Source organism: Mytilus galloprovincialis, chromosome 14 (genome assembly GCF_965363235.1).
Source record: "Mytilus galloprovincialis chromosome 14, xbMytGall1.hap1.1, whole genome shotgun sequence".
In the NCBI taxonomy this organism is placed as follows: domain Eukaryota; kingdom Metazoa; phylum Mollusca; class Bivalvia; order Mytilida; family Mytilidae; genus Mytilus; species Mytilus galloprovincialis.
In genome coordinates, this window is record NC_134851.1 from 41,958,219 (window position 1) to 41,976,751 (window position 18,533).

At 31.3% G+C, this 18,533-nt stretch overlaps 1 protein-coding gene across 2 annotated transcripts in view; it reads right to left on the reverse strand.

Annotated features, from left to right (window-relative positions):
• Positions 1 to 18,533, reverse strand: part of LOC143058965 (outer dynein arm-docking complex subunit 2-like) — a 28,856-nt gene that overhangs the window by 9,976 nt on the left and 347 nt on the right. The window contains exons 2-18 of one of the 2 annotated variants that reach the window (XM_076232440.1): positions 16,223 to 16,476; positions 15,244 to 15,416; positions 14,547 to 14,796; positions 13,870 to 13,976; positions 13,315 to 13,457; positions 12,575 to 12,688; positions 11,360 to 11,643; positions 10,313 to 10,469; positions 9,682 to 9,828; positions 9,025 to 9,234; positions 8,271 to 8,504; positions 7,538 to 7,648; positions 6,825 to 7,040; positions 6,091 to 6,272; positions 5,478 to 5,592; positions 4,847 to 5,035; positions 4,489 to 4,521 (exon numbers count right to left, since the gene is read on the reverse strand). In XM_076232440.1, the coding sequence (XP_076088555.1) occupies positions 4,489 to 4,521; positions 4,847 to 5,035; positions 5,478 to 5,592; positions 6,091 to 6,272; positions 6,825 to 7,040; positions 7,538 to 7,648; positions 8,271 to 8,504; positions 9,025 to 9,234; positions 9,682 to 9,828; positions 10,313 to 10,469; positions 11,360 to 11,643; positions 12,575 to 12,688; positions 13,315 to 13,457; positions 13,870 to 13,976; positions 14,547 to 14,796; positions 15,244 to 15,416; positions 16,223 to 16,452 (2,895 nt within the window). In that variant the 5' untranslated portion in view covers positions 16,453 to 16,476. The remainder of the gene's footprint in view (positions 1 to 4,488; positions 4,522 to 4,846; positions 5,036 to 5,477; positions 5,593 to 6,090; positions 6,273 to 6,824; positions 7,041 to 7,537; positions 7,649 to 8,270; positions 8,505 to 9,024; positions 9,235 to 9,681; positions 9,829 to 10,312; positions 10,470 to 11,359; positions 11,644 to 12,574; positions 12,689 to 13,314; positions 13,458 to 13,869; positions 13,977 to 14,546; positions 14,797 to 15,243; positions 15,417 to 16,222; positions 16,477 to 18,533) is intronic. The other variant, XM_076232441.1, reaches the window with a different exon arrangement.

Here is an 18,533-nt window from a genome sequence, read left to right on the forward strand (position 1 = left end):
CCAAAAACTGCATTTGACCCCTATGTTCTATTTTAAGTAACGGCGGCCATGTTTTTTGACGGATCAAAAATCAAAGCACACACTTTGTGCAGGATAATCTAAGGAACAACCATGCTAAGTTTTAACCAAATCCATTCAGTAGTTTCAGAGGAGAAGATTTTTTAAAGTTAGCAAATATGATGAACAAATTGTGAAAAATTGTCATTAAAGGACAATAACCCCTTAAGGGGTCAATTGACAATTTTGGTCATATTAACTTATTTGTAGATCTTACTTTGCTGATCTTTTTTGCTGTTTACAGTTTATCTTTATCTATAATAATATTCAAGATAATGACCAAAAACTGCAAAATTTCCTTAAAATTACCAATTAAGTGGCAGCAACCCAACAATGGTTTGTTTGATTCATCTGAAAATTTCAGGGCTGATAGATCTTGACCTAATGAACATTTTTACCCCATGTCAGATTTGCTCTAAATGCTTTCGTTTTTGAGATATAAGCCAAAAACTGCATTTGACCCCTATGTTCTATTTTAAGTAACGGCGGCCATGTTTTTTGACGGATCAAAAATCGAAGCGCACATTTTGTGCAGGATATACTAAGGAACAATCATGTTAAGTTTCATTCAAATCCATTCAGTAGTTTCAGAGGAGAAGATGTTTGAAAAATTGTTAACGACGACGACGACGACGACGGACGCCAAGTGATGAGAAAAGCTCACATGGCCTTTTAGGCCAGGTGAGCTAAAAATGGTTAAAAATTGACTATAAAGGCCAATAACTCCTAAAGGGGTTAACTGACCATTTCAGTCATGTTGACTTATTTTTAGGTCTTACTTTGCTGAACATTTTTGCTGTTTACAGTTTATCTCTACCTATAATAATATTCATGATAATAACCAATTTCCTTAAAATTTCCAATTCAGGAGCAGCAACCCAACAACGGGTTGTCCGATTTATCTGAAAATTTCAGGGCAGATAGATCTTGACCTGATAATCAATTCTACCCCATGTCAGATTTGCTCTAAATGCTTCGGTTTTTGAGTTATAAGCCAAAAACTGCATTTGACCCCTATGTTCTATTTTTAGCAATGGCGACCATGTTTGTTGATAGATCAAAACTTCAGATATAATTTATAAACTAGATACCCTAAGGAACATTCAGTTAAAGTTTGGAAGTATTTGGCCTAGTAGTTTCAGAATAGAAGATTCTTGAAATAGTTTACGACGACAGACGACGACAGATGACGGACGCCAAGTGATGGCATAAGCTCACTTTGGCCCTTCAGGCCACGTGAGCTAAAAAAACACGCCACAAAATTTTATTGATAAAATAAATGTCATATCTGTTCTTCGTGGAGCAGAAGCTTGTTAATTTTTTTATACAGTCAGGCTATTTTTATATTAATTGTTTATTGAATGCTTTTTTTGTTTAAATGCCAGAGAAAATCAGCTTAATCGTCAAAAAAAGGGGGGGTAGGTGACACAGGCTGCCTCTTTTGTCTTTTGTGGGAAATTTAGGTGGTTATATTATTATGACTGAAGCATGACAGGCCCCTCTTAGGCAGTCAGTGTGCATGGGTCAATGTTTTTAAACACAAATAAAATTATAATAGAAGCATTAATTTTTAAATTGAAAGGAATATGCTGACATATAATCACGTAAATTTTTTCACGTTTAATCTATTTGAGGGGAATTCTATCCATCAACATATGTCAGGATAATAACGAGGGTCAAAAAGATGTTTTCAACAGGTACAATTATTTAAAGGTAAATCAAACAAATAATGATGGTTATTAAACAGATTTTTTCACATGATATGGGTACAAATTGAAATTTAATAAGCTGTCTATTTAGATTTTTTCTTCAACACAATAGAAAAAAATATGAAGAAAAAAATGGGGACAATAAAATGACAAAAAAAAATTAAAAAATCTCCACACATAAATTTCTGATGTTTGAATTCGAAGTATGCTGGCAAAACCAACATGATACTGTTCAAGACTAATCTAACTTCTCAAAAAGTAGAGGTTCAAATGCTTTTGACCACCAAAAGTTTGGAAGAATCAACATAATTTTGGTATTTTACTATTTTCAATAGTCATTGAAAACAACCTAAGATTCTTAATTCAGCAAAGAATATCTTTAATATGTTTAATAACATAATTTACCATGTTAACCATAATAATATTTTTTTTTATGAAGTACATATATGCATATAACGTTAATATCATGATCATATAAGTACAAATGAAAAAATAAATTCCTAATTCAAATCACCAGATATAGATAATACTTCCTATATTAGTCATTTTGGTATTTTTAATCTTAAAAGTGTACTCTGCTCACTACATGCTTCCTGGTTACACCTAAAACCATCACTAAAAGGCTATTTTAAGTAAACTTTTTTTTATTAAAGTTCATATATCGTTTTAACAGGGGCTCCATTTAGGAGTTGTGGAAAATTAATAACTAAATAAACTATTCATCTTAGGACGGATAGCTGTCCTATATAATGATCATTACCACTAAATTTTTAATATCTCCTGAACCTATTAAATCTATCCTTTATCCTTTAATTTTGTAATTAAAGAGTAAAAGCTGAAATAAACCAAAGACCAATTAAATTTCAACTACTTGTCTTACTCTTGCTTTTTTCCAATGTTTTGGCCGATAGACAACAAAATCTTCAACCTGGAACATTCATTCAAATTATAAACATACAAGGGGAGATAACTCTACATAACACGTTATCACTGCGTATTTTATTTTAAATGTCTCTTAAACCTGTTAAATCTAATACTATCGCTTGTTCTTTTAAAATTATAGCTGAAATAAAACCATTGACCAATTAATTTCAACTATTTGTCTTAGACTAGCTTTTTTCCAATGTTTTGGGTGATAGATTCGAATATTTAATACATACAATGGGAGATAACTCAATGCAAATCAATATTTATTGATGCCATTGATAATAAATAGTAATATCATTTTTTAAAGTTGAACGATTAGGAACAGTATCCAATATTGTAAATTTTAACATGAAAGGCAGCTGTAGCCAATGAACGATCAGTTAGTTAGCAGTGATTGCATGAATTCACAATATATATGACAGAAAAATATTGAGCAGCCAATCTTATGCTTATTTAGAATCACATGTTGAGGTGAGCTCAAAATGGTCTGCTGTCAAACTTTGATTAATGAAGTGCAGCATTCCAACACTGTGGAAAGATTACAACTCATGGGTGATATGTGAAATCACTGTCAAAGAAGAAAGAATACGTAATGATACTTTTATATTTTATCTTCACAGATAGTCAGTCATTTTGATCTTTTAATAAAAGTTTATTTAGCAGTTTAAAAATTTCTATTCTAATGACCTTTTCAGTAGGCTTCGCAAAACAAGTACTTAAACATTTGTGTTGAGTTTAAGATCCCTTACAATATTTTTAAAATATAACCTTGGAAGTCTGCATTTGATTTGGTTGGATATAATAATGGCTTAAAAGATATTTCTTATGATACAAAATAACCAAGCAAATTCCCCCCTGCATTCTATCAAAAAACAGAAACTGTCAAAATTTAAATTGAAGCATGGAAAATATGAGACTTTGGTATTTGCAGACTTCACAACTGCATTGATAAAAATGTCCTTCATAAAATTTGTATGTATATTTAAACTATATTGAGGTTTGTTTGGTACCGAAGAATTTTCACTTTTTTCTTCTCTTTTTGCAACAAAATATGATTTATTTTTCTTTAATAACATGAAACATGAATGAACTCAAAACTTGAATTAAGAAGATAAAATTAACATGAATCAAAAATATATGTCATTACGTCCAAAACATTTCCATTATCCTCAGTTTAACTTAATTTTTCAAACAATTTAAAATAGCCTTGAATTTGGAATGCTGTATTCACCATAAACAACAAGCCGTACAACATTTTCCATTAAATTCTTGTAGGGGCATTTTAAGTCGTTAAATGAAATGTGTAATTGCCTCCAATTTAAGGTGGTACCCAACACTTTCACTAAAAGTAATTTGGCTCGTTTAATTTTCATAAAACTTTGTCAAATTATTTACTTTGACCCTTTAACTAAAATATAAAAATTTCAAAAATTTTGAACCAACCGTTTTGTCAAAAAAATTACACTGGTTATATAGCAGTTTGACAAACACCAATTTTGATCATTGAGAAGCTTAATATTCCTTTTCCAACACAACTTAATTAAAACGTTTAGCTAACTTTACAGTTATCTCCCTGTAGTGTTAGGTACCACCTTAAGTAATTTTGTTCTTATGGCTTATAGTAAAAGCAAGATTATTTTGTTTCAAATGGGAGACAACTTATTTAAAAATTGTTGAATAAAATATAAAAAGAATATTTCTTAAATGATGGATATGTGGACATAGTACATATATTTTAAAAGATAATAGTTTAACAAGAATTGCAACTCTTCAAACTTTTTGAACAACTGTTTACCTCAGAATTAGTTCTTACACCTCTCCATGCAAACTGTAATGGCCCACATAATAATAACATCAATTGATTATTTAAAACACAAATAGAGAAACGACAAAATTGATTGTCATTGCACTTTCCTAATTGATTTATGATCACCTTTCAATTTTGTTTTAAATTCTTAAATATCTATAAAAAAAAAAAAAAAATGTGAAAATGTTTTTGTGAAAAAGGAGAGGAATTTTAATGCAACTTTATTCAATACCTTAAATGCAAAAAGGTTTAAAAAGAAAACCTTATTTGTCAAATCTAACTAAATATTTGGTAAAGGGATGTAATTACTTTCAATTACTACATTCCCTCTTCAAACAAAACTTACAGTATTTGTTAATCTTGCTAACATTGGAACCACACCATGATCTGTTATAACTGCTAAATTCTCTTCATCTTTGGCAATATTTGCTATAGCTGCACAAACACTTGCTAATACTTCTTTATGTTCTGATTTTAATAAACTAACTATCAGTTCTAAACCACCCACAAATGATCGAACCATTTCACCAGCATCCTGCAAAATAGATTGAATATGATGTAATATTTGACTCAATTTTTTACAGGTTTTACAAAAATTAAAGGAAAATTAACAAAGAAGTTTAATTTGAAAGTAGATATATTGCTACATGGAAAAATTAGAAACAGTATCTCATTTTTGTAACCTTTGATTTTATAGCCAATTATCTCCCTTCTTTATACATAAAAACCAATTATTCTTCACTCTTCATTTTTTTTGCCTAGTTTTCCCAATCTTTTATGTTTGGAACATTATACTCTTCACAATAAACCTCAACCACATCCTCTTATATTTCAGAAAAGCGATAAAGTAAAGTTTGGGAGATCATCTCTTTGTAGAAATATCTTGAATCAGGAAATAACCTTAAAAGGGAGATAAATCAAGTTAACACAATGATATCTGAAATACATTTGGAACATTATAATTCCTTGGAACTTACCTTTGCATTTTCTATACAAGGACAGATAGCCCATGCAGCACTGGCTTGGACCTCTGGATTCTGGTTTTTAAGTAAGGACCATAGTAATCGCACACCATCTAATTTGTCTATGATACTGTTAAAAAAAGTAAATTTTATCAATAATGTTATTAATCAAATAATATTCATCAACAAATTGACAATAGCACACTACTATTTTGGTTCTTCTCAGGATTAAACCTTTATTCATACATGTAAAACAGGGAAAATCTCAATTATGGGTGGGTGTCAATATCAAACCATTTCAAATGTGCTGCCCCTGGACCATATTTCTTTTAAATGGTACAAGTTTTGTAAGTTTTTATGCATTAGTTCAATGTTTTCCTGAACACAGTCCCAAACATAGTTTACTGCGGATTAAATAATATTTGTTGGATACCTATTTTTGTGGATTTCGATATAACCTTGGAATCATGAATTCAAATGAACAATGAATTAGTTATTTTCTATAAAAATGTATGTAGACTTTTGCAAAACCACGAAATCAAATATATACCAAAATGCATCCCACAAAAATTGGTACCCACGAAAATAAATGAATCCACAGTATTTCTGTCATTGATATAAAACTTACGCCATATTATCTTGTTCTTCTGCACACTGCCCTACAGCTGTTGTTACGTTGACTAATAATGATTGGTTTGTTCCTGTTAATAGATTAACTAATGGAGATATTCCTCCAGCTTTTCTTATCTGTGCTCTGTTAGGAGGGTCTTTGGCCAGTTCACCTAAGGCTCCAACAACATTTACTAATACCTGCAAAAAATTACATAAAAGGTTAATGTTAATTTTATAATTGATCCAAAATAAGAATGTTCAATGAACCACAAAATATAGGTCAAACCTCTGATTTGAATAAATAACAAGATAACTGCCCAATATAATCATGAAATATTCTTAAAAAATTAACAACCTTTTTATGTTTTTTTCTCTGAAATTCTTAGATTTGAACTGTTGTGTATTCTGGTCCCTTTTTGTAACACAAAAATAATGTAAAAAATTTGAAGATAAGTTGTGTCAGATTTTCAACTGTATACTTCAACTCCATAATACATTAAACTGATTCTATAATCATGCATTTATGTGTAAGTGTGGATCACCTATTTTCCAGGGTACCAATTTTCATGCATTGAGGAAAACTTGAATTTTTATGGATATTTGAGGTTTCGCCAATGTCTGGACAAGTCATTATAAAATCTGTATTCATTTGATATATATCTAAATTTTTGGTTCTCTTATACCCAATAACCCTAGAAAATTGGTATAATAAAAAATTCACAGTGGTATTCTTAAATTCCGTAAATTTACCTCCTCAGGTTGATTATTTAATAATGCTACAAGTCTGTCAACTGCTTTTAACTCCTGAAATCTCTGAACATTTTCTGGACTTATAGCACATTTCCAGATGGCTCCTGTAGCCGCTGCTAAAAGTTCTTTATTTTCAGTCTTTTCTAATAATTTCACTAAAGGATCTAATCCACCATACAGTCTAACTAAATCTCTTGTTTCTTTTTCTTCTGCACACTGGGAAAAGATAAATAAGATGAAATGAATAAGAAATCAACAAATAAAATTAAAATATTTTTTTGGTCCTATCTCATTCTCTAAAAAATTAGCTTTGACAGAATTATTGAGTTTGGTTGATATCAAAATGTGTATTGAAAATATTTTGACAAATAAATAAATTTCTATGAATGTATTTTGGTTAAGTATTAAATTTGCGTCTTCATTAAGTAAATCAACAAGATAATAAAACGGACCAAAACGTAAATTAAAAAAAAGAGGAATTCTGATATTTACATATAAAGAGGATTCAAATAAAGAATAAAAGCTGTCTTCAGTTGGACTTTTGCATTGACAGCTTTGAAAATTTATTATATTGAATCTAAAATGTCACAATCTAGAGTTAAACATTAATAATCAGAGTTTTACTTTTGATTTATATCACCTTGATCTTTCTGAAAATGCATGAAATATTTTTCACTGTACATTAACATATAATATTCAATTAATCATCTTACCTTGAAGATAGCTGCTGCACAATGCATCTGTAATTCATCTGTGCTACTGTTTAAATTTTTAACCAGATCCTGTACCATTCCTTCTGTTCTAATAGCTAATCTGTAATTTTGCTGTAAAAAGAAATTTAATATTATTATTAAACAAGGTTCATAAAACTTGGAGAAGAGAGACACAAGTAGCATTCAAGGAACATATTAGTCTGCTTGAATATTAAAAGAATTTCTAATTCTCCTCTAATTTTTCTCATTTAGAAAGTTGACATCTTAGTCATCTGTCTAAATTATGCAATCTTTTTGTGTTTGTCCTAAACTACTATCCTTTCGTTTTGTTACTGTCTTTTTTCTACCACTACTATTTCTACCACTTTGCAGCTACCATAAATATACTGATTATTTTGCCTTTTTTGGATTCCCATGTAATTTGTTTTAATAAAAATATTTTTTTCCACATAAATTAAACAAAATTCCTATTTTGAATTAATTCACATTTTGTCATTCAAGGCCTTCTATACCTGACTATGTTTTGCTCATCTTCAAGACTGTAAAGTTACATATGGTTGCTCAAATACAAGTCATTAGGACTCTAATGAATAGCTGTCAAATTGGCAATCATTCCACATCTCCTTATATAGTAAACCTAATGCCTCCAATAAAATAATTAAAAAGCCATAATACAAGTCCCCTTGAAACACCCTTTATATCACCACTCTCTTTATACAAAACAATTAGGTACCTCAGAAGAACATTCTTGCAATGTACCGACTACTGGAATCAACATTTCTTCATGTGTAGATTTGAGTAGTTTAGCTAGCAGTGGGATAGCTCCAGCTTTTCTCATAGCTTCTTTGTTCTTCCTGCTCTTACTACAGCTCCAGAGAGCTAATGCGCCACAGCGGGCTACTTCTACGTCTCGTTCAATTTCAGGATTCATTGGTCCGTTCACACTTCCACAGTCTAATAGTCCAACCTGAAATTAAATTCATAAATTTTGTTGTTATTATAGCTTGAAATAATCTACTCAATTTGTTGGCAATGAAATGTTTAAGCCCCTTAAACCTAATAGATGTCTTAAAAAAAAGTTTAACTGTACAAAATGTATACTTTTTTCATCAGATAATGAATATTGCAATGTTCAACTCGTTAATTTAGCCAGTGATTCTAAATTTGCATAGCTTTCTGGCAAAAGTCTAAGACATGTTTTTGTTTTTAAAATGAAAGCTTACGTAGAAAAGTGGGCTAAGGAGTAAATATATACCAAGATAAATAGTCTGTCAGAGCTGAGTTTGTAAGTTCTAACCTAGGTCAAAGTGTTTTTAACAGAGATTGCTAGTTTTCATGTAGGAAAAAATATCCTTTATTGCAAATTAAACAAACTCTTATTCACATCAGCAAAGTACAATTTCCTACTGCATGTTCCTTAATTTTCTGAAATTAATGTGTTTGTTTGTCTTGTTCATAAAATTGTTTCTTCAAAATAAGTCACTTACCAATTTTTTAATTCCACCATGTTGTCTGACTGTACGTCTAGCTCTTCTGAATTTAGCAACATTAGCGATTGTCTCTGCTGCTAAACATTTTAATTCCTTATCATGCTCTCGTAATATTTTCACCATTGTTTGTAAACCTCCCAAGTCAGCAATAGCTCTTCTGATTTGGGTATTGCGTGAAATTTCTTTCAAGATTTTCAAGGCTCCAATCTGTAATACATGAAAATAAATTTTTGTCAGGTCAAGTTTTTTTGGTCCACATTACTTTGAAAACAAAGATAATATCCTGAGGAAACAATATAAAAGAATGTTTTAAGGGTTTCCATTTGTGAAAAATTGGTAGATACTCTTTAATCTTGCCAAATATTTTGTAGACCCTGTACAAAAAATATGCATGGTACGTGTATGAAAGTCCTAAACCAAATTTTTTTTTAATTCAGCCTTAATAATCATTTGCTGTCTTTGTAATTGTCATATTCATCAATGCAATTAATAATAGAAATAAAAAAAAATAATCTTTTCACTTCAAAGCTTAAAATATATTAATATATGAAAAGAGTTCACACAAAAGTTGTGCGCAGAGACATTTCAAAAGTTGTGTCCCTTAAACTCAAGAAGTAATTTACTATTTTTCACTTTCAGTCAAGAGTTACCTACCTTGCATTTGATTTCCTCTGTATCCAACAGGTTGATAAGGACCTCCAGACCACCAACATCCCTGATAGCCAGCTGACATGTCTCCTGAGCCAGGTTGAAATCTCTCATTGAACATAAAGCAATAATGGTAGCTGTTTGGTTTCCTCCCTAAAATAGAACAATAAGTTTCTGCATTATTTGTTTGAAATATGTATAAAGACTTATTTATTTAAGTCACTTGTTGCAAATGATCACAAATCCCAACAGTGGTGCTTCTACTGATAGGATGATGTCATCTATACAAATAGATAAAGAGAACTTGAATTATACAAAACCACTTAGCTTAAATGATCCATTTAAACATTAATCTTATTTAGCCATGATCAAAAGCATATAAGCATATTTGTAACTATGGCTTGGCAGTATTTACTAGTGGTATTCAAAGCCTGGTCATGTCTATGACCATTTGACACTAATCTTAATTGACCAGTTTTTTTCAGCAATTGTTTGTGTTTCTTTCAGCCTCTTATGGTACAACTGTGAGCTTCTGCACCAGAGAAAACTACCCATATGACTTTTTGTATAATGTGTTCAAAGATTTTAAACAGTTTGATAAAAATCTATTTAATTCTAAAAAAAACTCTTTTAATACCTTTAGATATTTAACCAGTTTCTGTATTTGCCAGTATTCTGATGGCAGATCAGCATTCGTTTCACTTCTTCTCTCTACTGCCTCTTCCTCCTCCTCACTCTCTGTAGAACTTTCACTGAATGAGTCCTCATTATCAACAGGAGTTTTGGATTTCATTCTGGAATAAAATCAGAAGGGAATAAAATGAACAATAACATTTTTTTTAAGTATAACAAAGTCATAGAGGGAATTCTAAAATAAATTATATTGACACGATGGGTGCCACATGTGGAGCAGGATCTGCTTACCCTTTCGGAGCACCTGAGATCACCCCGTTTTTGGTGGGGTTCGTGTTGTTTTTTCTTTAGTTTTCCATGTTGTGTCATGTGTACTATTGTTTGTCTGTTTGTCTTTTTCATTATTAGCCATGGCGTTGTCAGTTTATTTTAGATTTATGGCTGTCCCTTTGGTATCTTTCGTCCCTCTTTTATATCTGTTTTTGGGGATTTTGTGGGTAAAGGTGAACAATGAATTTCACTCCTCTACGAATAAAATAATTTCTTAAAGCTCATATATAGACTTTCGCATAACCACGAAAATTGTCAACCAGGAAAATAAATGAATCCCCAGTATACAGTAATACTCCATATCATAACAAACATTCTGAGAATAATGGTCTAATTTTATGAGAATAAGTTCTATTGATTGTATAGAAAGATGAAGAATCAAGTGTCTTAAGATTAAATGATTAATTGCTTGTTGGTGAAAATTCCATTTTTGTCTATAGTTTTTATTGGCAGAGGAGGATGGAGTACCTAGAGTCTAAGAACCACTGCAGGAAAACTGACAATCCAGGCCAATGAAGATCAGTCCTTGAAGGCATAAAACTTTGCTCAGTGCTCATTTTGATTGGTTGATTCTTGAGTCTGAGTACAAAAATTGTGCTCGAAAGTTTTATGACTGCAAGGCCAGAGCTGAACACTTCTAACCAAGATTAGTGGCCTAAGTAATAACTTCAGTGCAGTTTGTCTTTCTATTTTCATTTCATCTGATTTTTGATTGACCTACCTTTGTGTGGTTTTCTTTTTCTTTAATACTCTCTTCTCTCTATCCATTTTCTCTGCACTGTATTCTTCCATTCCAAGAGCTCTCCATTTCAATGATGGTTCTAATTTCTTCTTTTTCTGTGACTTTGACTTTTGTTTATCTTTTTCTTGGTCATCCATTGTTTTCTGGCGACCCCCTCTTGGTGCCTCAGATCTGTATGTTTCATTTGCATCCTCGTCATCCTGCTGTTCAACTCTAACATCCATGTATTTGTCATGTTTGTCGTGTTGTTTTAATGCAAAATCCTGAAATAAAAATATAATTATCATTATCAACTGTCACTATTTGCGGGGGATTTCCCCCATGGAGGCTCCCAAATTGAAATTTTGAAAGAGCAGTTTTGCCCACAATTTAAACAAAACAACTAATTTTACAATGACTTAAGGCTTATAAAAGTATGAAGAAGCCAAAAAACAACATTAAAATGTATTTGCAGGCCCCCTTGAAAGTTTTTTAGGACTATGACAGCCATCTTGCACGCAAAACCCCCATGGGCATTTTAAAAAGTTGGCAGGTATGTATGAAATTTATCAAGTAATTATATTTTTAATTTAATGTAACAAGAAGCGATGGCGAAACAGTGTCAAAGTTTTATGATAACTTTAAATTTATAAATTGTTGATTTTTTTTATGTCATGTTGTTTTAATGCAAAATCCTGAAGAAAAAAAATGATGAAATTTATCAAGTAGTTATATTTTTAACCTAATGTTAAAAGTAGAGATGGTGAAATAGTGTTGAGTTTTTATAACTTTAGAATTATAAATTGTTGATTTTTAAAAAATCGTAAACTGTTCAGTATTTGTTATCCCTCTCTATGAAAGGATTATCCTATTAAAATGAGAGCAAGATCTATGTTAGACATTGGGTTGTGAAACATTTTTTTTGTATGTCACTTTAATGAATGCAAAATTTTAAAACAAAAGTTTGTTGGTTTTGTTTTCCTACCGTTCAGCATCATTTTAATTTTAATTTTTTATGTAAATGTAATAGCTTGTTATTAATTAATGACCATCTACCATCTAAGGTGTTCATGCGTCAAAATTTCAAGGATAATTAGTTTTCAACTCTAATATATATACATTCAACCGAACTTTGGATGGTATGCATTTTTTACAATACAATACAAGAACTAAATTAAAGGGAGATAAATATAAATTCAAAGGGAGATAACTCACTTGTTTATCAATCATTTCAGCAAACTTTGGACTTTTCTCTTTCAACATGGTAACAAGTTCTCTGTATGAATCTCCTTCTTTTTCATAATCCATATCTCCTTGGTTATCTGGACCCTATAAAGAAACAAAATGAATAACAAAAGCTTATTGAATGAATTATATATAAATTGTGCTGGAATTGTCAAGGAAGATGATGTCCATCATCTTGTTCAGTGTTCAATTTAGTACTGTGAAGAGCTTAATTTTGGTGGATTTCAACAGTCAGGTTTAACTTTCATGCTTTTTCTGTGTTTGAGTTTGATCTTTTTTTGAAAAATCTAATAACAGTAGAAATTAGCTTAAACCACTTGATTTGACATCCACATATTTAAACAAACAAGTTCTTGTCCATTCGTTTTTAATACATTTTGTCGTTTGATTTTGCAATGTGATTATTGACTTTCCCATTGGATTTTCCTTTGAGTTCAGTATTTTTGGGATTTTACTTTTTAAACAAGGAGCTGCAGGCTTTTATTTTTTTTATCACTGTGACTTTGAAATGAATAACAGAAATAGAAGCTCCCTTTGTTTTTATTGGTGTTTTTTGTTGTGCATATAAATTCAGATTTTGTTGAATGGATTGATATCCTATATCATTTCTCATTCATTTTACCCAAACTCATAATTCAAAGTACTTAATAAACAGGAGTGTGTTTTGATAGATGCAAAATTATATACTATATATATAGTATGTTACATACCTTATTGCAATAGTAACCACTTGTGTTGGCAGTGACATAGAAGTTTTGTCCATCGTGTGGTTTGACTTCTAAGTAACAAATATCTCCATGGAGTTGTCTCTTTGGTTGAGCTCTACAGCCATTCTTGAAAACATAGTTGTCACCTAAGAATCAATGTAAGATAAATAAATAAAATTGTATCTAAAACAAGTTCATACATTAAAATACCATTTATCTGTAAACTTTCCTGTCTAGCTTATTTTCAAAGTTGACATTTAACAAATATTTCACTTATCTTTAATATGTATTGCACAAGGCCGTTTATAAAGCTAATAATGAATGCAACAAGGATCTAATTGCACAGTCTTTAATAGATCCAGTATTATAAGGAATAGGTCATACACATATTATAAGATATCGGACTATAATATAAGTTTAGAAATGTGTAGCTATATAGATCTTCCATTTGACCATTTTAGGAATATTTTAAGCTAAAGATTAAAATGAGGATTTGAATAGAATAGAAAACTGATTTTGTTGTGAACAAAGCTTTTTTAATTAATTTTTTATAATTACCCCAGTAATCTAATTTTTCCAAAACTGTGTTGTCATCCTCGTGTCCACAAAGTTCTTTCAAGATGCTAACTTCTCCATCCACAGTTACTGGTGTAAGTCTGACTTCTCTGAAAACATAAAGAGGTACAGTTAATGCTGGTGATCGTGGAGCAATGTTCTTACATGGATATTTTTGACAGTCATTTGAAGTAGTGAATCTAAGCTAGTTCTGGTGATCGTGGAGCAATATTCTTACATGGATATTTTTGACAGTCATTTGAAGTAGTGAATCTAAGCTAGTTCTGATGCTCTAGTCTAAAGCAAAGTAGGGTTTGAAAATATTTTTGCAGATATGAGAATCATGGAAGACAATTCCTTGTGGAATACTTATTTGATTATATGGTTTAAATTAAAGTTCTTTCACTTTATATGATATCCACCTATTTTAAAGTGATTCACAACACCAGCATGAGTAATTGTATGCACTGTAAAGTGTGAAAAACTGTCTAAATGACATATTTACAGAGGCTTGTGTTTTCATGTCTTTCATTTTTCAGTGGAACAACTGTTTTCAAAATCGAATGCCAGCAGTTTTTGTGAAGAAAAAAAACTATATTCATGTTCAATACAGTGTCTATTATTTAATTATTATGCCATATCATGAAGAACTAATATTTTGTTTTTATTTCAGAACTTACTTTGAAATAATAGTAATGCTCTGGTCCATGAGCTGTTGATCTAGTCGCTGAAGACATAGTCTCAATTTCAATACACTTTTCATTTCTTCAATTTCTGCTTGTCTGTCTTCGTTTCTTTCTTCAGCACTTTGTTTGGCTAACATTTCCTGCTCTTTGGCAATTTCTTCCATGTAACGGAAAATAGAGTTGTCATCTCCTTCAACTGTGGCAAATCTGTCTCCAAGCATGTTTGCAACTGGATCTCTGTTGGCTGAAAAGAAATAAATCAGTCTTTTAAACACTTTATATTAAAAAGTTAAACATCAGTTCTTTCTTTACAAAGTTTAGTGAGGAATCATACATATATGAATGTTAAATGTAAACCAAATTCTTCAATTTCAATCTGACCATAAAAATGATGAGAGCAAGGAATGGTTAAATTATGACTAAGAGTTTCATCATTTGCAATCATACCACATCTCCTTATTTTTATACAGAATGCTTTATGTTTGGTTTCCTACTTCATAATCTTAAATTACTACGACAGTATGGATTTTGCTCATGGTTGAAGGTCATATTTAGACAAGATAAACCCATACCATATGGTGGAAAATCTTTTTAAGTGCAACTGTACCACATCTCCAAATAACATATTTTATCATATTATGGACATTTAAATGTATGTTAAATTTTTGTATAAAGTGACTAAATACCATACCTTCTAAACAAGCTCTAACTTCATGCATTTTCTTATCTCCGGCAGCTCTCATTACTTCCTCTGCGTGGTGCATTGTCATGACACTAACATTGTATGTCATTTGATCGTGTTTCTGTAGGCAAAATAAAGGCTGATCTTTTCCTGCAGTTTCTTCTGATACAAGATCTTCTCCTCTGAAATTATAGAATAAATTTAAGGTTATAATCTAAGCTATAAACCAGGTTCCATCCAAATTTTTTACATTGAAATGAAAATGCCAATACCAATTAAGTCAGGAATATGACAGTTGTTTTCCATTCATTTGATGTGTTTGAGCTTTTGGTTTTGCCATTTAATTAGGGACTTTCTGTTTTGAATTTTCTTCAGAGTTCAATATTTTTGAAATTTTACTACTTCAACATTTAGTAACACAAACAGTACAAAAAGACCCATAAAATTAGTCTTAAATTCTTTAACTAATATGAAAAAAACTTTGAATTTTAGGTATTGTTTTTAACATATTTCTATATTGACGGAGCTGTCCCCTTTGTAGCCGACATCTTTTAATTTTTAAACTACTTTTCTTTACATACTTTGAAAGATTGCTAAAACAGATGATTAGAGCCACTGAAATCTTTATCACTTTTAATATGTGGTCTGTACTGTTCATTCAAATACTTTAGTGAAAAAAAATAAAGTTATTGAAATGAACCAGAATTAAAACAGAACAGCTGGTCAGTAATCCAGTGAATAAAAAAGGTGGTCTGTACTTTCAATTGAATACATATGTTCTACATGTACAAAAAATGTATGTGAAACAGGTTTTTAATAAGTGTTGTAATGTTTATTTCTATCCATCAAATGAATACTAAATAGTTCACTTAAATTTTCAAAGCTCTGCAAAATTTCTTATTCATTGTTAGTCTAGTTTTTTGTGTATTTCTTGTACAACAGTTTTTTAACAACCCATTATGTTATTTTTATTTGTATACGACTATACCTGTCTGTCATTCCTGGGCCTTTAATCATATTTGGTTTTAAAGATGACTGCCATGTTAATGGTTTTTTAAACACAAGTTTGGATTCTTCTGGATACTTAGCGCTGAATCCATCTACGAAAGCTATGATACTGTTTAGAAGTTCCTCATTTATTTTTGTGTATTCTAATTTCCCACCAGACCCTCCTTTGGCTGAGGTCCACTGTGCTGCTCTGCCCAGAGCCTGTCCCATTGTGATGTTTTATGAAAGTTTTTCCTAAAAATAGATATAAGTTACACAATGTTCATCAACACAATCATGGCAATATTTTTTATTATTAACCATATTTATGGTCCATAATCTATCTATATATACATTTAGGGTCAAGACTATTTGAAGTGAAAGAACAGAAAGATCTAGATCATGACTCCCTTGCAATTGTTGCTGCTACATGTACATTTAAATTTTTTTATATGGTTGCATTTTGCCGAAAATATACAACTGTTTGACAATCATGGCACCTAGTGACGCTTCATATGGGAACCATTGAAGAAAACTATTACATTGTTTAACAGTCCTCGCCATTAACCAGTAGTCCAATACCTCAGACTTGTTAAGTTTTAATCTGACTAGTAAGTATTTGTAAATATTCATTTATAAACATAGTTAAACTGTTGGAATATTGGCCTTCGGCTGTTATCTGCTCTTTGCCTTTGAACGGGTTGTTGTCTCTCTGACGTATTTCCCCATTTCAATTCTCAATTTTACTTCAGACTTGTTTGTAAATGATTTGGATCCAGATTGGTTAAATCAAAGTATTTTATTTAACAGAGATACTGAGCACTGATTCAAAGTTTGCATAATTAAACATACAAAATGTATGGACATATGCATCCCTTCTGCAGAGCCAGTAAGGATATATACATGTATAGTCCTCCGTCAGCAAGAGGGTTATAAAGAAAGACAAAGCTTGTCTACATGTAAAGCATTGATCAGGGTAAACATAAGAGTCTTTTAAAAGTTAGAATGAAAGTTAATGTTATTTACAGGCAGTTACACAATTTAATAATAAATAAATAAAAAACAAGCTTTATTTAGAGTCGACAAGGTAATTGTAGGTATACAAATATAGACAAAAATAAGCTCTAATGAGATTTTAACTGACATAAATTAAAAGAATAATTGATTGGTTTTGCAACTTGTCAATTAGAAATTACGGCAGTTCTGTCAGTTTAAACCTTAACCAATACCGTACCCAAACATATAAGAATTATTAAACTCTCAACTTAACACCAACAAAGAACAAACCCTAACCACAGAGATGCAAACAGTTTTTTTTTCCTGTCAGACAATGGGGTCTACAGGGTACCAAGTTTTGCCAGACCCATCAAATTTCTGCCAGACCCATATTTTCACTCAAAAATCAAATGAAATTATGCTATTGAACAAACGTTAATTTTGATTTTGTTGATATAGGTGACTGGTTTGGTCTTTTACCGGGTTTCGACCCACTTACAAATTTTATCGGCCATGACATATTTCCTGAACTTATCAACTATGCTTAATAGACCTCCTTCCTAGAGAGCGAATTTCTAAAACAAAAAACATGACGGAAATACGGAGAATTGTTCGGGGCGAGATGGACAAGGTACGAAAGACTATTACTGGGCGGAAATACTGGTTCCCGGAGTTAGAAAATGCGGGGGAACAGGACATTTACTTTTATTAAAGATGATCACAATTTTATAAACAAAATACTCTGCCGGGGCCGACGGGGATTTCAGTTTTGGCGGACCCAAGCGGACTTAAATATTGCTGGCCATCAGGTCCTGCACAGCTACGAGTTTTGCCGGACCTGCATAAATTCTGCCCCTTAGGTCCGACGATTAGTTGCATTTCTGTAACCACAAATAAATGAACTTAAAGGCTGCTTTCACAAGTTTAGACACAATTCGACACAGCCTTCTTTTACTTTAGGGGTCCCAACCCATAAAGAGCTAAACTATTCATAACCCCAAACCTTACCCTAACCCATATCTAAACCTAACACTAGCCCTAACCTAAAACATCCCCTAACCTAACCATAACCAAGAATGTAACTTAACTCTAAAGTATAGGGACCCTTAAAGTAAAAGAAGGCCGTTGACACAAGGTCATGAATCGCATATATATGTAAATAAATAAATAAATAAATAAGCTTTATTTAGAGTCGGCATGGTATATAAAACATAGACAAACATAAGCTCTAATGAGCTTTTAACCGACATTATGTGACATATGTGACTGATGTGTAGATTTTTTAGGATCTGCAATTATTTTTCAGACTTTATGCT